This window comes from Ischnura elegans, chromosome 9 (genome assembly GCF_921293095.1).
Source record: "Ischnura elegans chromosome 9, ioIscEleg1.1, whole genome shotgun sequence".
In the NCBI taxonomy this organism is placed as follows: Eukaryota; Metazoa; Arthropoda; class Insecta; order Odonata; family Coenagrionidae; genus Ischnura; species Ischnura elegans.
In genome coordinates, this window is record NC_060254.1 from 102,459,764 (window position 1) to 102,486,141 (window position 26,378).

General features: G+C 39.8%; 3 protein-coding genes across 3 annotated transcripts; all 3 read left to right on the forward strand.

Moving 5' to 3' along the window:
* Window positions 1-2,271: 2,271 nt before the first annotated feature.
* Window positions 2,272-4,066, forward strand: LOC124165512 (larval cuticle protein A3A-like). The gene is made up of 2 exons (XM_046542953.1): window positions 2,272-2,304; window positions 3,539-4,066. The coding sequence occupies exons 1-2, from the start codon at window positions 2,296-2,298 to the stop codon at window positions 4,001-4,003; spliced, it is 474 nt and encodes a 157-aa protein (XP_046398909.1). The 5' UTR covers window positions 2,272-2,295; the 3' UTR covers window positions 4,004-4,066.
* A 7,966-nt stretch (window positions 4,067-12,032) lies between these two features.
* Window positions 12,033-17,208, forward strand: LOC124165513 (larval cuticle protein A3A-like). The gene is made up of 2 exons (XM_046542954.1): window positions 12,033-12,095; window positions 16,585-17,208. The coding sequence occupies exons 1-2, from the start codon at window positions 12,084-12,086 to the stop codon at window positions 17,020-17,022; spliced, it is 450 nt and encodes a 149-aa protein (XP_046398910.1). The 5' UTR covers window positions 12,033-12,083; the 3' UTR covers window positions 17,023-17,208.
* Window positions 17,209-20,959: 3,751 nt separating this feature from the next.
* Window positions 20,960-25,235, forward strand: LOC124165018 (larval cuticle protein A3A-like). Its single transcript, XM_046542256.1, has 3 exons — window positions 20,960-20,971; window positions 23,922-24,209; window positions 24,677-25,235. The coding sequence occupies exons 1-3, from the start codon at window positions 20,960-20,962 to the stop codon at window positions 25,049-25,051; spliced, it is 675 nt and encodes a 224-aa protein (XP_046398212.1). The 3' UTR covers window positions 25,052-25,235.
* The last annotated feature ends 1,143 nt before the right edge of the window (window positions 25,236-26,378 follow it).

The window sequence follows — 26,378 nt, forward strand, 5'->3', positions numbered from 1 at the left end:
TAAGTGCTTATATCTAAATTCAGCCTGAATGATCGCAAAATCTTTAACATTGGCGCCCGAGCGGTGGTGATTAATAACATCTGATTTTGAGAAATTTCGGATCTGAGCCCCAGATGTAAGCTGGAAAATATCCCGCATTGGGCATATTTGATATCTTTGACATTTATTCCCTTTGGTTCCAGGGATATCTATTGATGTTTTGTACAACCTTGAAAGCTAGATTTTTAAATGGGGTATTAGAATTTAGCCTCCGTATTTAATGAAATAACATGGATGAAAGAAAATATGCATATTTCAGTTTGTAAAACGAACAGAAATTTTTTCTACTTTCTTTTAACAACTCTTATAATACATTAAATTTTTTATTAACAAATCAATTTCCACAATAACCCAATATCGTTGGAAAACATTTTTCCTATCACAATCACGGGGATATTACTTTCGATTTAAGGTGACCATTAAAACTTAATATAGTGTCCTTATTTATTGCAAACAAAGGTTCTCGAAATTCTTTTGATAAAGTTGCTCTATGGAATCTGGAAATTTCTGGAAAGGCCGCTCCCTCCGCCCCCCCCCGCCCCCCACCTATCTATTAACTCCCATCTAATCCAACCTTTTCCCGATACTATGAAATAAAAACTCTCAAGTTGAAACCTAGAGCTTGTAAATACTATGAAAGGCAAATACATGCAAGAAGAAGCACCTTCGCATGCAATTAGGGTTAGTTCTCAGAAATCATTCACTGAATTAAGATAGAAGCTCTTAGATATAAGACTTGGATATGGAGAATAAACCACTACTACTAAGTCATGGCTATAAACAGTGGTAAATATAGCATTCAAGGTTATATTGACGAAGTTTAAAGTTTATCTAAAGAAATTTATGCTTTAGATAAGTGAGAATGATCAACAAATGTTGAGGGTATGCAACCCGCGTGCTGCCGAAATTCTCCGACTGGGATGGGGTGCGCTCACTCTCGGTGCGATATCCCGGGAACCAATGGACAGAAATTAAAGATAATTGAGTTAATACACCGCAAATGTATATCGAATCTTTGTAGACGACAAAAAAGGGATAGAATAATCCGAGAGTGACATCATCTTCAGCTACATCCGAAAAATACCAAAATTTCACAACTTTAAGTGCGATGGAGCACGCTTTCCCGGACTCGATTGCAAGCATAATTTTCCTTATTTATTTTATCACCAAATGGAATAAAACTGGGGTGTGTTCCAAAAGAAATTCGAAAACTTAAAACATAAGGACCACCCTAATGCGCCTGCCGGCAGGGGGCGTCAGCTCACACCGATCTTGTATTGCTCCATTCAAATTGACTCCAACCATGCGAAATACATTACACTATTATGTGGTATTCATGCATCTGCGTAAAACGAGCCAGCTGCTGAAAAGGAAAACGACCAAAAACCCAAACCAGAAAAAACCATGCATTTGGTCGACCAAGAAAGTGCAGCGAGTAATAACATTGATGGAACATCTGTTACTTCATTCCCAAGAAAAGCATTTTTATTGTCATTGGTTATCGGCATCTCAAATGTAAAAACTTAATATCTAAGGAAATATTGTGGCAGATTTTAATACAGAAAATTTGAATGCAAGTAAATGCTGGGAACAGTCTACTATAAATACTCCGAAAATTTCGAGATCATAGGTTAATTTCTAAGCGAGTAATTCGTCGCAAAAAAGACAGGTTGTACGGGAGTGAGTGTCCTCTCAACAGTTGCCAAACAAGCAAGTGGCTGACCACGCAAAAGATAAAAGGGCAGCCGACAGGGGATTAAATCATCTCCACGGATACCCTATCGCCGCAGTCGGCAGGGCCGCGGCGTTAACAAGCTCATTTCTTGGATCGCACACGACCGGTGCATGCGAAGGGACGCCGTGAAATGTGCGTAGGAAATTAAATAATGCGACCGTCTGGCGAAAACGTTAGCGGAGAACGGTTTTGTCTGGAGAGGGGGGAAGTATTGGGGGGGGGGAGGGGGGCGTGGCCCGGAAAAATTCAGCTGCGAAACGCAATCCGAGGGTGGCCGAGGGCGACGCTTGCGCTCCCGTTTATGAACGCCCGGAGAGAACGAAGTGAAGGGAAGGGTTACAGAGAAAGAGACCTCTCACTCACTCTCCGCGATGTGTTGGGATAAGGGAGAGAGAGAAAGAGAGAGGAAGCAGAGAGAGAGAGAGAAGGGGGAGGGATAAGTGCCCCGCGATACATAGTATATATACAGAGTGCGGGCCCACAGGACCACTAGACATCCAACGGCTCACAGATCCGCAGACATGTTCAAGGTAAGTCGTCCCGCCAAGAACACGTGCCCAAGCTTCTCCTCGAGGCATTCGCGGTACTCGCTCCCTGTCGAACTGCAGGTTGGTCATGGTAGAACTCACACTGGACCAGGTAATGTTCGTGTGGATTTTACGTAGAGTGGAAGGGCTCAAAGCGTGGATCTTTGCCAGGGGTACCATAAGGCTTCTCCCAACAATATACTGCAGTTGTTATCTCAACTCTTGGATACTTGAGGGTAGACCTTATCTATTTAATTAAACCCTGGAGTCAACCTGCCTTTGGATTTCTATCACTAAGGGTGGAGGAAGGCTCCCTGCCTTAGGTCACTTCTTACAACGAGATTATTGACTGGGAATGTCCTAAGGCCTCTTCATGCACTTCCTCACACTTGTTCATTTAATTTTTTGGACAGGTGGGAGTATATCTCAGCCAGTATTAAGCCCTGGTGTGACCCTAGCTAGTGCATTTCATATCTTCAGGGCGGAGGAGTTTATAATTATTAGAAACCTAGCACTACATGGATTTCCGTTCATTGAGTCCAAAGGCTTCTCTTTTATCCTAGTCAGTAGCCAAACACTCACACCACAAGGCGATCAATCTCCCCAATACTCATCGTGAGCATTATTCATCTAAACTTGGGCACGTAACCGGACTCGCGAGAAAGACTTGATAAGATTAAGGAAACAGTCTCGGTTTTCCCACCACTGATCTTGATAATTTGGCAGAAACCGTGAGATGATTGCATTTAACAGTTCTCTGTAATGCATATCATAGGCCACACTATAAGCAATCAAAAATCTTTCAACCCATTCACCAACATTAAGCAAACAAAACTACATATTGACCCGAGGTAACACTAATTCCAGGTAGATGTTTGCATGAATCTCACTGCAGTGACGATATTCGCAGAAGAGATCCCATTTTGGACACGGGAACGAACTGTCTGGTAATATTACCTTGTCCTGGCATTCAAATAACATTTAGGAAATAGAGCCTCTACTTCCAGCACTATCTACCATCGGACTTTTCATTTATCAATTTCTTGTTTTGAACAAGTTTTTGGTAATGGGTTCCTTGCCCTCATGTACAGTAATATTCTAAGGACCCACCCTGGGTCCTCATCCGCTGTAGATATGGATCACTTACACATTACGATTAGGATATACAGCCTCTACTCTCAGCACCATCTACCAACGGAAATTTATATTAACAATGTCTTCCTATTTCTCCTTTCAGTTCGTCGCCCTCTTCGCCCTCGTGGCCGTCGCTAACGCCGGATACCTCGGCGCCCCCGCCGTCGTGGCACCCGCTTACGGCCACGCCGCTTACGCCCGTCCCCTCGCCTACGCCGCCAAGGCCGTCGTCCCAGCCGTCGCCAAGGTCGCCGTTGACACCGACTACGACCCCAACCCTCACTACAGCTACTCCTACGACATCCAGGATGCTCTGACCGGAGACTCCAAGGGACAGCACGAGCAGCGTGATGGAGATGTCGTCCAGGGATCCTACAGCCTGGTTGAACCCGACGGCACCCGCCGTACCGTCGACTACACCGCTGACCCCGTCAACGGATTCAACGCTGTCGTCCACCGCGAGCCCGCCGTCGTCAAGGCCGCCATTGCCGCACCCGTCGTCGCCAAGGCCTACGCCGCTCCCCTCGCCTACGCCGCACCCGCTTACGGAAAAGCCTACCTCGGTTAATTTAGCTAGATTATTTTATATTTAATATTTAAATAATGTAAATAAATTTATACCACTACTTAATTGGCTTATTTAATCCTCCGAAGTCCCCGATCTGATGGAAGATGCTCCTCAACGCCTTATGGACGGTGGCGGAGTTTGCCATTTGAAACGTATGCGATGGAAAACTTGACCCGGTTGGAAACCCGGGAAGAGGTCATCTCATTAGGTCGCCGGGAAAGAACTCAATTCTACACATAAACCCCCGAAAAATGCACCACCTCCAAACTTAACCACTCTAAAACATTCCTAGCCACGACCTTGCATTAAGAAATCTCTACAGAAGAAAAAGCAATTGAAATGCGAAAGTAAAATAATTGTAAGAGCACATAAAATCAAGTTCATTGTCATATTTAAACAATTACGTAGTGCACCTCTCATTATCATGAGAAGGTTTGTGAGTTGGAGCAGCGGAGCACAATGCCCCTGCCTCAACTCCACCAAAAGTCATTTATCCCTTGAACCTAAAAATTCTTCCTGCAATATTACCTGGCCTAAATGACACCTGGGTCCTACCCTTTTCCATTCACTACCTGACCGCTACACTGCCTTAATGCGTCTTTCGTTGGTAGGTCATTTAAAATTTACGACGTTTATAGATTACCTTTGTTCACATGAGTGAAAAATTTGCGAATCTTAGTGAAGGGTTAAAATCTTCGAGGGAGAAGTTAGGCTTTCAAGGAATACGAACTCACCAAATCCACACCTGCATGGCCTAGTTTTATTCTCGCCCATCCTAACCAACCTTCGATTTGAAATTTTGAAACTCTGAGCTATAGAAATAATTCAACCTAATTTTATAGCTGAGGTCTGTAATCTATTTAAGCAGAAACTAAGAAGCCCTGCGGTCAAACTCCGCCATGAGATTGATTTGTCATGGTCGAACTCGGGTGATTTATCGTTTAACAAACCAGATGCAACCATAAAAAAACTAAATAATCCTAAAAAAGGAGCATGCGCTATTCAATTATTAATGACTTGCCATTTAATAAAGAGTAGGCATACCTAACAGTATCTATGGATATAACAAGAAAACTGAAGTTCGTCAAACACTTCCTGCTTTAATAACTTCAGTTTCCAATATAATCTACGGGTGACAAATTTTTGAAAAAGTCCAAATTATTGAAAAACAGTTCGTCATCAAAAACACTTGCATGGAACCTGGAAGAAACATGGAAGTTCATTACATTTCCCTCTCGGTTATTTATCCATACATTTATCTTTCGAAAAAATTTTCATCATTATCATTAAGTGTCCTCCCATTTCCACATTTAAGAGGACAAGTGAACCCCATTAAAATTCTTGAATAAGCCTTCCTATTTCTTTTGAACTACGCAGTCACAAGCGGCTGCCAAAACAATATGAAATAAGACAGTAGTCTATTTCCCTCTGAGAACACACTTTCCAAACTATTACAGAAATACCAAATTATTAGCATACAATATGATTTTTTATAATTATTTTGCGACTTAATTTAATTTTTATATTGATTAAATATCCCCATATTCCGACTGTAAAAAATCTCTGTCAGGGTACTCTCCAAGAGAAATAACTTTAATGATTTATGGCTTCGAAAAAATCTGCCATTAATTCACGTGAACCCTGGAGAAACGTAGAAACTAGGATAGAAACCTTTACCAAAACATATATACATTATTTTCTAATAGCACAGCGTAAATTTAACTGCACTGCATTATCGACGGTCCAACCTCACTCACTCATCCAAACCAAACTAGGGGTTGAATCACACAGCGATTGAGTGGCTCTCCCAGGATAAAATGCACAGTGCTTTGGCAAATTAAAAATTGAATTACATTTCTTAAAACAAATGCCTCAAATCATTTACAAAATTGACATAATCCTTTCATTTTCGTGCTAATTATGTAAATTTACCAAAATAAGACCAGCAACTCTAAAGACTAAAATTGCACTAGCAGAATGAAGAAGACCAGATGGTATGTCAGGACATTGATTCTCAATCTTTGCAGAAGATTGATGACAACAAAAATGAAAAATAAAAAAATTACGTCAAAGGCTTGAAAATTCTGGATGCATCGTTTCAAATACAATCCCACCACTGATAAGTAAAAGTGGTGGGATAATTTTTATTGGCACAAAAAGGTCAATTCGTATCACTCTCATTGAATTATATATCAGCAACTTAAAATTCCAAGCACAAAAAGTGTGACAAGAGGAAGATTAAAAAAAAGCAATATTCAGTGACTATAAAAGAGCAATACGTAATGTTATTCTTCTCCCCACGACAATAATCAAACACAAAATACATACATCATCTTCATTATTGTTTTATTTCTGTGTCAATTCTACTCTTTCTGCAACTCCTCCTCATGCAATCTCTCTATTTCGTCAATTAGTTACCAATTTCTGTATTTTTCCTTAACGTACCATACCTCTGCTACGTATGTTATCATACATTCTACTATTTTTTATGAGTTCTTACTTTCCTTTTCCTGCCAATATGTTGGCCCCATAAAAAAGAATGTACCTCATAGTATACATTTATGTTCCAAAAAAATTAGCTGATAAAAGGTAAATGCGTGAAAATTATGATTTCTGAAACTAGCAATTACTATGAACTTATTATGTATAACAGAGGATATAAGAGTACACCAAGTGGATTAGGCGCTCGAATACTGATTCTCGGTTGGCGGGTTCAACTCTGCGTCAACCCTTCCAACTCACGCAGATACGGAGGATCCCCAATGGACCTCAATGTGGGAATTACATTCATACGTGGCTTAGACTGGGATGACATTCATGGTGACCATCTAAACCAACCTCTTGCTTCAGGCACTCGGAGAGCAACTTACAACCCTGGAGTTGGAATGTACCTTACTCCAAAACTCTGCGACGAGAAAGGAGTACTTTGTAATTGCCTCAACAATCCAAGCTACCCAAAATTTCTCTTTAAAATCAAGATGGCAGAGCACAAACTCTAACAAGGTTGTAAGAATTCGTGCGTAAGATAATGCTCAGAATTTTATTCTCCAAAACACACCGCCCCGTATCAGTGCAGGTGGGGTAAAGTCCTCACCTGCAAAACAGGAGTAGGCGGGCTCAAGTTCCACCAGGGTGGGTTTCCCCTACCCAGAGCATGCATGTTCCTGCACGTTTAATTGTAAACTTGTAAAAAACAACCTCATTCAAAGACTAATACAGTGCAGTTTTAGGTGGAATTGGGAATAAATAAATCATTACAGATATTGAGTAAGTATCTACGTTGCATAAAAAACCCAAACGCGAAAGTTAATAACTATCAGGAAATTACTAACACAGAATTAGAGAATGGCTATGAATTACGTGGACACATCCTGTATAGGGATGATAATGACATGTCAGCAGGCAGGGTTTACACTCGCGATATTATATTCGCGACAAATGCAACTGGCATGGCGTTTTCCCATAAATTTCCACCGGAATTCAATCAGTTCAAACCACTTTCACGCGAGTATAGAGCTCTCTATGACTAACTTTATCACCTGCCTTAGTGTGTCACATTTTAGACTCACATTTCAATGTCCTAGTATGCCGCCAATGAATGGGCGCATTCCCAATAAATGGAGCACAGATCCCGCGAGACCTTTCATAGGTAAATACTTCACAAGTTGCGGAATAGGACGACACAAAGGCAACCAATATTAAATCAATATTAAATAAATATCAGAAAATTCAACGGGAGAGTATTGAAGCGTGGGCACTGATTACAGCTTGCGGGAATATTTAAATTCAAAGCATCTTCTTACGTGTATCGTAATAAAGTGGGCTTCAATACCACCATGAAAAATTAATCAGCAAACCGTACTTTGACGCAAGTGCACATTATGGTAATGCCGTGCGTGTCAGATGGCGTCAATAACGGGAGCAGACGCCAACTTTTTTGAAAGGAGTTTGCATGCATTGGAGGAGAACGACACCGTGTCATAAATATCCAGAGCAGCAAACGATCGATCGATTTAAAATGAAATGGAATCTGTTTCCAACGTTGGACCACCTTATTTGTAGAACACACGCTTAATTTGAATGAGGTCACTGAGTAATGACGAAATAAATAAGAAATATAAAAAAAATTGAAGGAAACAGAATGTGATTAACCACTAAATACTTTTAAGAAAAAAATGTTTTAAACGAAGAACAGGGCCTTACGGAGAAAAGTTACATTATTTCACCTTTTACCCGATTTTTATTGCTCAAAATAGCGATTAAAATAACGGTAATCTGAGAAAATTCTGTATATTTTCAGAAGTAAAACACTGCATCCTGAGTGAGTCATCTTCTCACAACCCATGAAGTATACGGGGAAAATAATAACGATAAATGACGACGCAAAAAAACGAACATGAATCCGATGAGAAAGAGTACACTACACAGTAAGTATTTCTTAAGCATATCGGATTTTTCATTACACTCTCAAGCTTATAGGTTTTGCCATTGATATTTAGACCACATCAGTGATCCCCTAACTATGAGTTCGTGAAATTTCTTATAATATAAATCATATTTCAGACCACATGTAAGTGCTACTAAGTATAAAAGGTTTTATATTGGCGAATAAGGTGTAGCATTACATAAATGATAACATTTTGTGCGGGTGGTAAAAAAATCGGTTTTAAAGTTAAAATTTTCAAAAGGACGCGAAAATCAGATGAAATCGTATTCGAAATCTGTCCTACCTTCGGAGTAAGCTGATTACTACTCTGCGGCAATGTTAACGCAAAAATTAAGACTCCGAAGCCCACGAAAGCAAGCAAGCGAAAGCGATATCTATCGATAATAACCTACATGGATAACATATGAAAGTGATGATTAATTTTCCTCCTTGGTTGATTAGATAATTAGATTTTCTTTTTTCTCTTATATTGACATCATTTAATTAATGATTAAATAATTCCTGGAGTATAGGTCATACGTATAATGCAAAAAGTTGTTAGCAAACGTTTCGGTTTATTTTAAAACATTCACCAGGGCTTAGTTTGGCATATATTTGTTTACCGAAACCGAAACGTTGGATAACAACTTTTTGCATTATATATGACCTATACCCCAGGAATTATTTAATCATTAATTAAAGATAAGAGAAAAAAGAAAATCACGTATAATGGTTAAACTTGTTTAAATAAAGTGGGCCTCTTCGGATCCCCCACTAAGAGGCAGTGATTACTCGGGTACCGATGCCTCGACGGAGAAGCTCATGCAACGTGAAGAGATCTCATAAATCATCTAGAATAAATATTCCAACGAAGCGAGAAAAATGAAATAAAAAAGAATGTCCAAATTGCAAAATGAGATAAATAAGAATTGCTTAGTTTGATGGATGACCAAATCGTAAAATGCAAGGACGATAACATACATGACCGGTCATAAGTGTTTACTTGTGGTAACAGTATTTTTTTACTGATTGCCATTTTGCTTCCATTTATCTGAAGCCTGAAGTAAAACTTCAACATGAACGGAAAATTCAATAAACATACCTAAAAATGCAGATGTTTCACTTCCCAAGTATTTAAGAAAACTGGGGCTTTTATAAATCACAGTTCTCAAAATATCAGAAGTTTATTGACTGAGAGTTACGTTTGCGATTTGAGAAAAACCAACTCCGCAACTGGTGATGAACAGAACAATCACATAATTTACAACGTTTTCGTGATTATTTTGTCATTTCGATTATTATTTACATTAGAAAGGAGAATTTTGTTCCTTACTCACATTTTTATCACTGAATATTTCCCATGAAAGGTGAACAGACCAACTTATCATTTTATTAATAAATAAAATGCTATTTAAAAGATGAAAGGGCCAAGGTTATGATGATTACCATAAACCTCATCCATATGTCAATATCAAACGAAATGACGACAATAATAGCGTTACCACCACATGATTTCTGGAATACCTTAGCTATTCACTAGCCAACATACATAGGGTAAACAAGGAATGCTTTTGAAAGAATTCTTCGAGAAGTATAAAAGAAATCCGAAAGGAATTTAACTGCATGTGCATAGATTTAATGTACGGCATTAATAAATAGCAACTAAGATATTTTAATTAATTTATTATACGATGACTCCCCATAAAAATCTCAGCATTTCCATCGATAAAACCTAAATCTTATACGACCTTGGTCGAAAAACCATTCTAAAATTTAGAGAAGTTAAAAGACTCGAAAACCACACAACCGATGCACTGTACCGCATATATTCTGCCCAAGAAATTAATGGAACTCACGCAACGGGAGGCAATTTCACACCTCAGCGAATTTCTGACACAGTTTTACTGGGAAAGATAACAAATTGCTGCGGTCAATAGTGAATCTGGGAGATAAAATAATCTGAAAAGGTGGATGCATAAAAAAATAGTAGGAGAGAGTCCATGTACACCGCAGAGAAAATAATAAACCACCGAAGAAGTGTTTTGGCACACTTATCTTTGGTACACTCGCACGATGAGACTGTACATTGCTTTTGCAATTCAAAACAAATATAAATTTGCGTCCTTATATTTAAAAAAAAATCGCGCACATTTCTGACACTTTTTATGTTAAAATCAAATTTATGCGACTTAAAATAACATTCGTTATTTAACAATTACATTATTCATCATGGCTTTTCCAAAAACTGATTATATCATGGAGCCATTTTTATTCGAGGAACGAAATTGATTTGTATCAATTTGATAAGAGCATCAAAAAGATATTTCATCGAAACTGGCTATGTTATTAAGAGTTGATAAAAGAAAATTTCTCATTGTATTCACCAGTAGACGATTAGTGTGTACCATCACGTATAATGAAGGGTCTATATGCTATTTTATTCATTACCCACGAGCAATGATTGGCCTCATATCAAAATAATGGCTAAAACATATTTATATGAAACTCACAGTGATATTTGACCGTCTTCAACAAGCAGGCATGAAAATTCGGAGAAATTCGATCGTTCAGTGTCATTTCAAAAAAAAAACTTAAAGTAAAAATCCAGTTGTGTTTTCATATTTAATAACAGTATTTTAGTGCAGTCCTTCCATTTTAAACTGAAAAAAGTATTCAGATGAATTTTGTTAAATTATTTACATGATATTTGAATTCAGAATTATGATTGTGAGAATTTTATAAATTTAGACTTAAAGTTTCACTGTGTTTGTTTTAATTCTCGATTTTTCTAGTTATATTGCTAAGAAAATATATATTTTTCATTATTTTTTAAGTATAGCATCAGGAAAATTACTAAATTATTCATTCATTCATTCAAATATGTTTCAACAGCAATCGATATATTATATCCCTCGGCTGGGGCGTAAAAATCCAAAAATTACCCAAAGAGGTATTCCTGAAGTGTTATCAATCATGTGTGACCATGATGATTAAGCGAAAATTCGTCATACTATACCCAATTCATGCCACGGATCTCACTTATGTAGTCATAGCCAACTTAAATCAATCTAAAAATCCTGCAAAAAAACGTTCTTGCGCATCTGCACTAAATATTGATATTCAGAACCTACGTAATGCTATCGTGTGTATCATCTTCTATTAAGGTTACGAAAGGAAACTGCAGTCGCACCATATGTATCAAGAATTTGGTTGAGCAATTATAACAATAATTAAAATAAAATATATTTTAAAAACAACCGATAAAGTACATCCGAATGAAGATATTTTATGGAAAAAAACACTTCTTTCAATATCGGTGGAACACCTTAAATTTGGGGCGCAAAAATCCGATAACTCGAGCACCCCTTTGTCGGCAAATAGATCTCGAGGCGCCGAAGGATAAAATAGGCGTGGTCGACGCGAGATTTCGCGGAGAAAGGAAAGCAAGTGCAGGTCGGAGGGTGGTAGGAGAGCGGTAGGTGGGGGTAGGGAGCGACGCCCTATAACATCAAGCATTATAAGAAGCAAAACGGAGAGCAGAGCCTAGGGAGGGGGTGCGGGGTGCGGGGGCGTCGCTTGCACGTGCGACTATAAATACGAATTCATTGGGGTGCATTAAGACACAGACCTATTCGGGATTGCACCGTGAACACCATGGCACTCAAGGTGAGTTCAACAACTGTCACATACACTTACATGGGTGGTCGTGGGATGCGGAACATTTGTCGACTTTTTACGGCACGGTTTTCGTAGGCTTTTAGGCATCTGAGGTCTGAGAGTTTCTCGGGCTTCCATTCGGGTGGAAAAATTCGCCATCAACGTTTCGAAGAGCGAGTTGTTCATCTTATTCAGGGCAGTCCAATGCAGGGATCGAGCAATCGGGATTATATTGCCAAGGGTAAAGCGGGATGTGATTGGTGGTTGGCGACTATTGGTTGGGTTCAACGATTGGCTGAGGTGGAACCCATGGTCTCGATTCAAACTATTTGTTTTTGTCAGCTCGAACCTCGATTCACATACAGCGGGAAAGAGTCACTTCATACACCTGATGTCGTTCGCGCTGAGGGAAGAATTGGGAAGGAAGGGAGGAGAGAAACCCGGCGTCGGCATTAGCCCGCTCGTCACGGAAGGGGACCACGTCTTTTTCGAAGGACAGAGCGCAGTATTTGCTGTCCCCAGCACAAAACACTAAAACAGGAATCAGGCAGACTCTGAAAGAACCCTGCCCCAACAGGGATTCAAACTCCGGCCCAAGGGGCTGGGAGCTCTACCCAAGGACAGCGTTTCAATGATAGAGTGTCATTAGTAAACAAACAGCTCACTACATGTACAAGGGTTCAATGAAAGAAAACACATTACTAATATACTTGCAACAGGATACAGTTAGCTTTGGGGGAGCTAGATAGCCTCGTAGCCAGAGTTTTTGTGAACAGCCTGAGGAGTTTGAGATTTAGAATCACATTATTATTTCATGTACATCAATAGCTTGAAGTGTACTTATAAATGTTGCTTGATGCTCTTGGGTAAGCTCTTTAAGTCGGTTAGTTGGTTCGTACTCAATGGACATTTTTATTCGTAATTTTAACATGATAATAGAGCCTTCATAGGAGATTGGTAGCCAGTTTTTTTTAGCCAGTTACCGAATGGCCCAGGCTTTGGGATTGCATTTCAATCAAAGCTACATAATATTCCAACTATATAATATATAGATTAATAATTATGTAGATATTTCTTAAACTTTCATGATACGAGACTCAAAATATTTTTAGGTTAACTCTTACGTAATGACAGATATAATGAAATCAATTTTTTCATATAAATATTTCTTTCTACAGATAATTCAGACCAGTAACAAGAGCATATACAAATTTTCTAAATGGTTAACGGTCTTTTCCCCGCGTAATCTAACCGCAATAGCACTCCAAAGTGACGATTTCCATATATCATTATCGTTTCAGAGACAGAGAATCATTCGATAGAAGCGTGTTTTAGGTTACATAAGACGTCTACTTGATATTTTTGTATTTTCATAGAAGGAAGTAGAGCACCATAAAAGGATTAGTTGTTAGGATACTGTTCGAGGAGTCTCAGGTTCAAAACCTAGGTCAAACCTTAAGATATCCCCAATAATAGCAGTAGCGACACCATGTGACCAAAAGAAAAGAAATAATTCCCTATCTGAGTGAAATGCATGGTGTTTCAACAAAGGCGTGCTCCTTCCACGCTTACCCAATCCTTAGGTCAAAATTTCTATACGACTAGTTACTTGAATTACAATGAGGTTACAAAAAAGTAAAAAAATTCATAACTTACGCATTTCTTTATGCTAAGGCGCTACAAACAGATCAACTAAGTAGGAATCGTCTGAATTTCCCCGCATATTAAAATCCCAAAAGTGAAATGAAAGACTGTAGGTTTTATTGTTCAATATTCTCGGCTGTCTAGATGGTACTAGTGTATACATAAGTAAAATACTTCCTTCCAACAGAGTGGTTCGAGCTGTGGGTTAACTAATATAAGTGGCAGTAGAAGTTGTTCCTAAATGACTACTTCACAGACGGAGGAATTTCGCACTATCAATGTGAAGGTCAACTGCTAATTGAGAGCATTTTTCTTGGCGATAACGTAGGTTACAAGACTACCCGACACATGCCACTGGTGACCCCTAATTAGGGCGAGGGAACACGTGTATAATATCTAGTCTTTCTTATCTATCCACTGACGCCTGGGCTGGAGTGCAGCTATTGGAAGAAATGCACAGGAAGACTAGCCTAATCTAAATCTAAACTTATGTAAATCTAGTCAATTGAGCTTAAACTTGAATAGTATCTACCGGTTGAGCAAAAAAAAGTGACTAACGAATGGCGATTGACGTTAGGATAAGGTTACAGTGACACAAGTAACTGCACAAGTAACTAGCTCCAGGTTAACCACTGCAAACACCCGACTGCTAATCATCTTTTAAAATTTTCAAATGTTACACATTTTTGAATAGCGAAGTATAGCGGAAAATTATGTCACTTCTCATTTACATTAAGCACCATCAAGTCATTTAAATTTACTCGAAACTTAAGATTCTAATTTTGCGGAAGTGTTGTTTCTTGCTTACACATTTAACGAAATATCATATATTAATACAGCTCACTTCAGGAAGGAGCTGACGCCTTTTAATTTTCAGTTAAAATCACACATAATTTTGAGTGTCAGAAATGGGTATCACAAATAATTTATTTTGTCTACACAATTTAAATAGTCTACAAAATTCATTTAATATTGCGCAGCACCCGTATTGAATAATCGTATTTATATTATCCTCCTCAAATTTATTTCCTCAGAAAACCAGCAGTGATCTTACTGTAATCAAGGGTATGTCGACGGCAAAGGTCATTGTGCACCACTACAGTCACGCAGTTAAACTGGCGATAATCATATTGTTTTTCTCTCAATAGACTTTTTACCCTCAACTGCTTGTGTTGTATTTTTGCCAATAGGCCAGTGTCTTTAAAGAAATGTAACAATTTATCGACCTAATTAGCAGAATCACATAGTACTTCGGGTAGCGTACCTCTGATCCCCGGATTGTCCATGGAGGCCCGATACACATTTCATTAGGGTGTGTATGATGGTAATATGGACATCGTAATCGTCACAGGGAGGTTGTGTTCTCTCTTCAATGAAGAGGAATGCGTGATTAAATGCATAGCGGCTTTTCCATCCTGCTTGATATGGCCATTTCCTCTCTCCTTCACACACTGGATGAAGAAATCAACGGCGATAAGTAGTTTTTTTATGTTACTAAGTTTTTAACCAGTAATGGCCTATCTCACAATCTCCCTTCTAAGGGGGTCCTTTAATCCTCCGCCAGTACCATCGGAGTCTCTACCTCCTCTTTTCCGAGTGCCTCTTCCGCTGCTTTGTAATCTTTTCCATTTCCTCCGATTCCTGGGCGCCCCCGGTAGCCACACAAAATAAATCTTTGTTCACATTTACTAGATATAGGATAAGGCAGAATACATCCATTTAATGATCGGAAAGACAGGAAATTTGATAACACGAATAGACTACTCTAGGAGTGCGTGCAGATAAGATAGTAACCATATTATTTGAAAACTGCATCCAATGCTGGTTAATAGCAAAATGTTCAGCTACACATAGGCTTCATAAGGGAATTAACTTACCGTTGATTACCCGCAAAACGGACGAAAATACTTTGATCCGTCAGTGTACACTGGATTAAAGGCAGAATAACTTTTGATTATCTCAAGGAGTAATCGCTGTTACTCGGAATCTGTACTGGATCATTTGGAGTATTCCTCAGAAAAAGCTGATCACACAAGGGTCCATGGCACCCACCTCTAAACCTTTTTCGGGGGGTGGGGTTAAAAACCCTTAAACCACCTCCTCTCACTGCTACCTCGAAATGTTCCACTATCCTAGAAAAGGTAAATTCAGGCAACGCAGAACACTCCACTGCACTCACAAATTAGGATACACGCTTATCATTTCTGGCATGTTCTAACCCTTAAGGCAAAAGGTATCGATTTTAAGTGCTCTATTTAAAAATTCGCCCGCAAAAATCACTCAACACTGTAACTTAATACATGCATCCGTCTTGGTAACTCCATCGTTACGAAAATAAAATACAAATAAAACAATAATAAAAATAAATTATTTAAATAAATATCAGGCAGCACTTAGTTCGAGTATTTCCATTTTATTTGTTAACGGCAGGTGCTATAACATCTCCCAGTCACTTCCCTATTGAGATGATAGATTTTAGATACAGAAAATCTAGAGAAAAATCAGTGAAATACTTCTGTATATAATATTCTTTCATTCCTGTGGGAACGTCAAAGTATGGATTCGCTAGTGGTGGTCCAACCTAGCCCATCATTCCCTATCCTAACCAAGGAGGCTTCGCCTGGCTCACTTCGCGGTGGCGCTTCCATTCCATTCTCTCCACATCCCTCACGAGGATGACCGGGCGAACAAGTTTTTGGCACTTGGTTCCTGGCCCTCGTGTGTTTCAATCTTCTAGATAGAATCTTTCTCTGTAGACACTTACACATTACGATTAGGATAAACAGCCTCTAGTCTCAGCACCATCTACCAACGGAAATTTCAATTAACAATGTCTTCCTATTTCTCCTTTCAGTTCGTCGCCCTCTTCGCCCTCGTGGCCGTCGCTAACGCCGGATACCTCGGCGCCCCCGCCGTCGTGGCCCCCGCTTACGGCCACGCCGCTTACGCCCGTCCCCTCGCCTACGCCGCCAAGGCCGTCGTTCCAGCCGTCGCCAAGGTCGCCGTTGACACCGACTACGACCCCAACCCTCACTACAGCTACTCCTATGACATCCAGGATGCTCTGACCGGAGACTCCAAGGGACAGACCGAGACCCGCGACGGAGACGTCGTCCACGGATCCTACAGCCTGGTTGAACCCGACGGCACCCGCCGTACGGTCGAATACACCGCCGACCCCGTCAACGGATTCAACGCCGTCGTCCACCGCGAAGGTGCCGTCGTCAAGGCCGCCGTCGCCGCTCCCGTCGTCGCCAAGGCTTTCGCCGCTCCCTACGCCTACCACGGTTAATTCCGCACCACCCCATATAATATTTGCACCCTAACCCTTCCCATTTTCCTTCCATCCTCGCATGTTCGCGGGGTCATGATGCTTATAGCTTTGTGAATTTGCAAGCCATATTTATTTTGTGCACATGTACAAGCCAAGCACCATGACGACCATAAGAGAATTTGCTCAATAAACTGTTACACTAAATCTGTTTTTTATATTATTCTTCTTGGAACCTTTGATGCACATGAAAAATGATCGCATGAAACAAGCTTTAGGGAGAATGCACTTCAACTCCATGAATCTTTTCCCCTAGGTCGAGATCATCGGTTTTTCCTTCCGTCTTTTCTAACAGTCCTTGCATGTATATTTTCAGCTACCTCCCGGTACCACGGTTAAATTCCCGTGAAAAGAATATACCGCTGTTAAGGTGGCTTCTTACAGTCAGGGAAGTGAAAGCTTTAGCCGATCCTAATTTGAAACATGTCGAGTGAAAGGATATTGTAGTATAACAGCTAGCAATATAAAAACCCGATAACTAGTGACTAGTAGTGAGGAGTCTGCCCAAAAGGTTATTATGTTATCTCATTTATCACAGCTTTGAGAAGATTTTGCTCCAATCCTGGGAATCGATACAAACTGGTCGGATATCATCCAATTTTTCCTTCGGCTCTTCCTAGCTATACCAGGCCTCAGAAAGGATTTCGCCGGTCTCAATGACTAGCACTGTCAATCTCGCACCAAAGATAAAAAAGATTTTTACGCATACCATTCCCCACTCTTCACTCTCGTTCATTTGTGATGCTTTTAGACATTGGATGAAATATTTAATTTCTGCATTGATACATGCAAGCACCTAGATCACCATTAGAAACTGTCACACTAAAGCTCTTCGAATTGACTTTGCATACCTAAACCGAATCTGAGATTTTATGAATACCATTGAATGATCGCTTTGTTTAGTTGACGCAGCATCCTTATGTTATGAATTCATCACGAAAAGTCCTTGAATCATTTTTTTTAAGTGACTAGGATTACTTTCTTTTCCCTATAGTAACGAAATTTTACTTCGTTGAGGTGATGCCTAATGCACTTAAAGGTTAAATTAATATCCAAAGCATGAAGATTTATCCACATTTATCTTTCTTATGAGGACCTTTTCCAGCGAAATAAATGAATACTCGACTGAATTGTAGCCAATAGGGTAGAGCGCTTGATTGGTAACCGAAGTGCCCCGGATTCGCATTCCGGGAAAGGTCTTAGGACACCCTAAAATAATACCGCAAGGAGTAAGATGGCCCAGATAAAGAAACTGGCCTCCCTACCCTGAATATACGTCGTCTGGTGTTAAGTAAGTTCTACTCTTGCCCCACCCCAGCAAACATACAGGGAACGTAACGTGCGGAACATATATTAAAAATAAATGTGACAGAGGCCTGTAGACTAGGATTCGTGAAATGTGTTGTGGACGGATTTTCGGATGAAAAAGTTAATGAGAGGAGCTATATGGCACCCCTGCGGTCATAAATTGGATAAGTAGCGAGCATAGAAAGAGTTCATCCGTGAATTTAATAAAATTCAAATAAAAGCTCTGCGATTCGCCTAAAACTGCTACGGTCGCACAGAAATCGTTTATCCAGTATAAAGATCTTTAAAGAATTAGAGACTAAAGAGATGAAGATTCGGAGGCTGCGTGCTGGGCTTAGATTGCTTGGGAAGCTGAGAATAGATATGACGGGAAGAGAAGCGAAGGGGCACAAGTGATATTCTACTCAACATAGTTTGGTAAACTTAATTGTTAGAGGAAATACACAAAAACTTGGTTGCCAAGAGATACGAGTGTCTGTCATGTGATGACATCGAGTGGAAATTCAAGTGCGCCACTAAATATCTAATTGATCTCGTTTGTTATCTATACCTAATTTCTGTACCTAAATCTGTTTATCTTCACTCACGTTGCATCCCTTTGAAATCACTTTGTATCCCTTGGTTTCTCACCCACACATATCGTTTACATCGACTCGGAGAACATCATAAAAGAACCACACTATATTTACAAGTTTGATGGAAAAGATTATATAAGATAATAAATTAAGATTGATATTTTGCCGCACGAAAATTAACGGGAATTCGTGTTTCTCCCTAAAAGTAAAGGACTTAATACATTTTGGGCGGAACATCGTTAGAGCATTTCCTTTTTATTTGGTAAGGGCTGCTTCCCTAACACCCCCCACCAAACGCCTATTTAAGGGGTGGGGTACCATGTAGTAGTAAGGTTATAGCAATGATTTAGTGAAATCAAATAAAGCGCCTTCCTTAGATAAATAACTCACTTTAAGAGAAATCGTGGCAGAAAATAATTAAAGCAAAAACTAAATGTAGAGGAACGACCCATACTTTAAATGCGATAATGGATGGACACATGTTCTTCCAACAGTTATGTAGTGAAATAAAATGGAAGTAAAAGCATAGAAACAAAATGCAGCTGACATGAATTTTTACTCATAATGAATTACGCCTGCCATGGCCTAAGAAGCTATCATGTACACTAGCTTATCAAATTATAGCAAATATCATTAAGTACAAAGGATATTGATAAATCATGGAATTTATTATCCATCAATAAGCATAATTAGTCGCAAATGCAAATCATCCCCACCACAAAGGCTTTCTTTTTACCGTTGCGTCCTTCCTTGAAAATATAATGTGAAATTAATTTAGCGCACGAGTCTCACAATTTAATTACATTTAATTAATTATACTGTTTAATATAATTACTACCTGAGCGTAAGTTCCTAAATTTGAGCACTAATTATTACTGAAAAAATATACACACGAACGTCTTGGGGAAATTGAAAATGATTTCATCATGTAACACTTTTTTATTAGATTTTAAAGCAAAATTCGGATTTTATGTGCGTTCTTAGGTGATACTAATGAGGAAAATATGTCTTCATAAGTATAAGGGAAGATGAATTGGAATATCTTGTTTTTGACAAATACATCATCCAAAAATATAAACTCAGATCACACACAGCTCAAATCCAAAATTACTAATATTTTCGAAATCTGCGCGCAATCAGTTATAGTGAAAGATGAAATCCGTGAAATGGAGGTGAAAATGATCATTTAAATGGTAAGTTAAATTTTAAGTGTCAAATTGATGTAAAATATATTTCCAGGCATGCCACTTTTCAAATATATTCTCAGACCATGGGTCGCCAACCCATTCCCCTAAAGCACATTTCTAGTTACGCCCCTGCCTATAATTGAATAATAACGGAGGAAATATACTACAAAAAATACGCATTGAAATAAATGAATCCGTCCAGAACACTAATGACTGTTCAGCCAGGTCATAACTTACCATAATGAACAGAAATTATACGCCGGAGTACACAAATTCACATCGCCGCATATCATTAGATTACTTCATCGATGCAGGTATAAGGTAAATCTAAGTTGGTAGATAATAAGGGAGTAAAAATTTTCACTAAATATAAAATAGCATTCCTGAAACAGTTTAACCTTAGACGATGAGATGATTACCTGTAAATCTAATTAAAAAATCGGACGTTTTAGTGACCGCATAATAAAATGGAGGGCAGTTGATGATGCTAATAAGTTCAAACCATCAATGAAATACCAGATGGATGACATGGATACATACGACTGGATCATGCAGACTAATAGATGCATTTAAAGCAAGTGACACACATATCGAATTCGACCTAATAATGGCACGACGAAAACGCCGACGAGGCGAAACCAATCGCAGTCTACTTACTCATCTTTCAGAGGCGCGGTCGAATATTTGGGGGCACATGGGGAAAATGATATACCAACTAGACAACCCATTACACAACTAAAAGAGGCCGCAGAGGGTAGCCTAGGACATGTATATAAGTCAAAGCCCTCAGGACATCGTCGCATAACCGTGGACTAGCTCATCGGCGCGATGGCTTTTGTGGTGAGTCTACATTTTGATTGTTTATTAACTATTTTTCGTAAATTTAGCACAAATAATTCTCAATAACAAATAGAGAAGGAAAATTGCATTCACAAAACCACCACTGGCGATGAACTACCCCAGACAGCATTCGAAACCCTGAACTACAAGTTAGAAGTTTTGGACATACCATTAGTCCCCTTAGGCTGATATTGGTAATTGGTAGATTACGGTACTTGTAGAGAAATTCGCCAAACTGTTCCCCAGCAAAATAACTAAATTATCTATTCTTGATGCATATAATGCTGAACTTGTGGGAATTTAACGTTTAATTTCACATTGATTATGCGAGATAGACATTAATTCGTAGGAATTTGTAATGACAGTATGTTTGTAACTCCAAGAAAAGGTTAATGATACGGAATCGTTTTCCTTCCAACATACGAATAATTTTTTACCACAAATTCTTTAATGATAACTTCAAACTATTCGCTAATTTCCTGGGTACGATAAACTATGGATTTCAAAATACTGATCACATGACAGCAGAAGATGTAATCTACCATCATTTATATTTACACAGCATAGTAGTTCCCAATCACATTAGCGCTACTATTAAGTCATTTGTATAGTAAGCACCTAAAGCGCATATGAATGGTTACGGGCTCGTGAAGAAAAATTTTACTGAAGGAAGATCAGGTATTTTCCTGGCAAATAGACAGGTTATGATTTTCTCGGCTAACCAGTCGAACGAGGGCGTCCATTTCTGCAATGTTTCGAAGTTCGATACATTCCTCGCCGCCAGGGAATGATGACAATGAACGTGTCAGACCTCGAAATGTTGGAGAAAATGGAACGCGGTTGGAAATCCGACAAAACTCTATTCAAAAACGTTACCGCTTTCGATCATAATTAAATGCTCTCTATCCCTTTGTCGACAACCTCAGCATTTCCTCCATCGCTACTTTCCCTCTACTCGTGACGTAGTCGCAGAGGAACCCCACCAAGTATTCGTAAACAAAAGAGTGCCATGCCATGAAAAGTGCTGTCAAAAGGTCACCATTTGACCCGCGATAAGATTAAAAAGAAAACATTTGATGGCATGGAATAGCTTGTTCTGATACCCGGAACACTTCAATTCCCTTAGTATTATTTTCCAGACAATTTTGTACAAAAAGAAACATAATAAGAAGAATTTCTTTCTAATGAATGAAATTAAGAAACATAATATGAAGTAATTCGGTATTTCTAATGGTTGAGTTCTTCGTTGTGTATCAACAACGTTTATTTCCTCCACGTAATGATTCCCCAAGAAATAATTGCTTCATATTTTACATACCTCTATATGGAGGATATAAACTTAGGTGATACATAACGAACTAAACCGGTGGAAATCCATAGAAGTCTTCACGCATAAATAATATCGCTCATTGGAGCGGAGGCTTTGCATAAAGTAGGTAAATCCTTCAAGGCGGTGGAAAGATAAATATTTTTTAGAGCGGTAATGCATTTGAAGGAGGCTCCTTTGCATGGGGTACACCAAAAACTGTACCTCTCAAAATAATCAGTGGAGATTGGAAACATTTGAAAACTCCCCTCCCCATTGTTATTATGTTAAAATTAAAAGTCCTTTACCCCTAATCAGAGTTTCATCAGACCATAACCCAAGACACAATCAACAACCCTACTTCACGTCCTCTGACGGATAAAGCACTTGGATCTTGGGGTACCTGATTAATTATAGCATTTGATACGCTATTTTCATTATCATTTCGGCACGTGATATATGAGGATATCCTACTACCGCTCAAACGGTCAGATTACCCGAAGCATAATCCCTTCCTCACTCAAATTAGCATTGATAAATTTTAAGTGTGTGTGGTACACCCATATTAACAATAACTAGCCACTCGAATATGAAAATTTTACCCGATAAACCTCTCATAAGTCAAATTTTCCTATTGAAGACACAAGCTAGCGTTGGCCAGTGTCTCCTCTATATATACCCTCAACATTTCAAGATGATAGCAATAAGGTTTACATCTCATGAGTGTATATAAACAAAGTCGATCTCCTCTCCTGGACATGTGACCAATACTTAATGGAAAAACACTTGATCATTCGATTCACCCACCCTTCCTCTTTGATCTGCGATAGGAAATCAGTGAATGGCGTTCGATTACACGTTGTCGATTGAAGATTTGAGTTGCTAAAATTTGTCTGTAAAACGACAAAATAAAGGTGGCTGCACAGAAACCAAGACCTGAAGAGAAGATTAAAAATAAGGCGCGCTTGATACCCACAGCTTCAGTATTATAACGGGAAAGAAAAAAATTACCAAATTAGATCCCTAATCCAGTGATTCAACCTAAATGGTTGGTATGGTTAGGTGAGCGTAGAGCTCACCCCAGACTTCGCCACAGGCGTGTGAACTTAACACATTCACAGTAGAGGGGGAATTTCCTTACCATGGGCCACCTCCCGCAAAGATTTTTGAGGGGTGTCCGAAGACCTCGGGACTTAAACCTAGGCCTAGGCCTCATCAAAGGTTTCTTATCCACAATTTATACCTGTACCCAATGACTCAACTACGCTTTCGAGAAAATTGATTTGAGATGTACAAAGTCCGAAGGCTTTACCCGGGGTTTTAACCCGAGACCCCTCTATCAACAGCCGAGTGCTCTTCCAATAGACTACAACGATCAACACCATAAAAAAAGGTATTTCAATAAATAACTTTTACTAAAGCCCTAACACTTCGATTTGGAGGTTAAGATATATAATGAAAATAAAGTCTAATCGAAATGAAGAACATGAAAACAAATTCTAGAGTCAAAATCAGTCAATCAGAGCAATCACCTTCGATTTTGACACTGCAATCTTGTCCTCGTGCGCCGAAGCCAAAAAAAGCCCTCTTTCAAATTTCCTCCGAACAGCTACGACCCTTAATGGCATGCATATTTTATTTCAGTTTGCCGCCTTCCTCTCTGCCTTGGTGGCCGCTGCCCACTGCGGCATCATACAGACGTCGCCCGCCGTGGCGGTGGGCCCCGCGCGCTTCTCGTTCGCTCCCGTGGCCAAGGCAGTGGTGGGTCCCCCGCTGGTGGCCACCACTCCAACCGTCGCCAAGGCAGCCTCCGTGGCCGTGCAGACCGACTTCGACCCCAACCCGCAGTACACCTTCTCGTACGAGATCCACGACGCCGTCACCGGAGACGACAAGTCGCAGACGGAGAGCCGAAACGGGGACGTGGTACAGGTGCGTTTGACACACACAGATGGTGCATTCGATTCAAATTCGGCGGTTCCACCTCGGTGGTACGCGGACCCATAACCTCCGAAATGCACGGGCCATAACACACTACCTCCCCCACTTTTACTAAGATTGCCTGCGAGGCTGGGACGATTGCCTTTCTATCATCATCAGAAACTACTTTGCAATCAACATCAGAGCCTAATTATTATTGAAAGGCAAATGAAACACGAGTTGTAGAGCTGTTAAATATATGTGCGTGTACAGTACGACATCTTTGTTTATCATTTGTTACTCTGTTTCACGATATCTCTCCACAAAATATTGACTCCAATGGAAATCGGAAGATATCTCCAATTATAACTAAAATAAGTAAAAGAGAAATAAGACGATTTTATAGGGATTGATACGTCCTTTTAATCGAAATACTGCAGTTTCTCAGTATAATCACCAAATAACCCTTTTTTCTATAGGGGCAGTACACCCTGGTGGAACCGGACGGTGTCCGCCGCACCGTCGAGTACACCGCCGACCCGGTCAACGGATTCAACGCAGTCGTGCACCGCAACGCAGCCTCCGCCACCGCCGTGGTGAAGCAAGCCGCACCCGTTGTGGCCAAGGTTGCCGCACCCGTCGCGGTCGGCCCTCCGCCTCCGCCCGTGGTCGCCAAAGTGTCCGCCGGCCCCCCCTTATCCGTCGTCTCGCCCACGCTGACCGCCTTCCACCACCCCGGAGCCATCGTGAAGACCCTCGCCACCCCTGTGGCCTACTCCACGCCCATCGCAAAGGCCTTTGCGACCCCCGTGGCCTTCTCCACTCCAGCCATCGGCAAGGCCATACTACACTGAAAGGGGCCCATCGTTTCATCAAAACCGCCGGAATGTTCAAAGCTAGTTCATACGTGGATTATTTATTTTTATTTCCCCAAAAGAGAGTGTAAATAGATGATTCCCAATAGTAGTAGTGAATCCTGCATGCATTTATTAGGTTCGAGGAGTATTGGAGGAATATTTATTACATGCCGTGGTTGAGTATCATAGAAATAAAGCAATTATCATTTTGAATTATGAGTGCTTTCATTTCAATGCTAAGGTAGGGTAGTCCACGGATAATAGGTTACTTCACTGATTATCAATAAAAGTCACTTAGTTACTGCCACAATATATTTTTTTTTTCTATTTTTTGTCCGGTTTCGGCTGTTACACCGTTGTCAAGTATACATATATGTATTAAGTAGATATTCTCTGTACTTTTTAATGGTGTAACAGCCGAAACAGGTCAAAAAATAGAAAAAATAGAATTTGTTTAAATACACCGTGGAAGTAATGAAGTGTCTGTTATCGATAATATGGAGCCCTTCCACAGCGCACAAACTTCAAGTTTCGATTTACTTCCCAGACTTTGTCGAATACAGCGGATTACACATGAATTACATCGCTCACTTTGACTTTCTTCGTGTTCACACTATCAAGGATCGATAATTTAATTATATTTAATATCATCTACCAACAATGAATAATTTACAATACCATCAATTACGAAGAAATTAAATAGGGTAGTTTCCTTCATCAAAGAAAACGAAATGCATTGATTGCGATTCGTTACCCACCATTAGTGTATTCATAATATACAAATTATTTGGTTTTAGAAATTCAAGTTCAGACGAATGGCAATGGTCAATTTTAACCTGATTTGAAAAAGGCCAGATTGGAGCCCATGAGATTCCACCCCACGTGACGTCACAGGGACCTAGTTTCTATACGAGTAGATAGGAGTTTTACATCGTCTGAGATTACCAATGCATGCCTGAGGCACAGAGCTCAGGGAAGCATCTCATAATAATCCTTATTTAATCCAAGCGCTAACTGCTAGCAGCCTGCGTCGTATCAGCGCTCAAGCCTAGCCCCAAGGTCACCTCACACGCCGAAAGCTGGAACCAGAAATACGTCACACGGACTCTTCCCATCATTCCTAGTTAGCCGTCGCGTTTTCGCGCGCTTGAAAATTTTCACTTTTCATTTAATCGCGAAAAATAGATATCGTCATTAAAAAAATGTAAAAGCGTGAAATGCGCACTCCAGGAGCAATAATCTTTTGATTTAGGCAATAAATAAAATAAAAGGAAACCACCCTATTCCCAGCAGCGGTATTTTCACCTAGATGCAAGGCATACAG

Coding starts and splice junctions, on each gene's coding strand:
- LOC124165018 (XM_046542256.1), top strand. Junction 24,210..24,676: donor GAAACGGGGACGTGGTACAG/GTGCGTTTGACA, acceptor TTTTTTCTATAG/GGGCAGTACACCCTGGTGGA.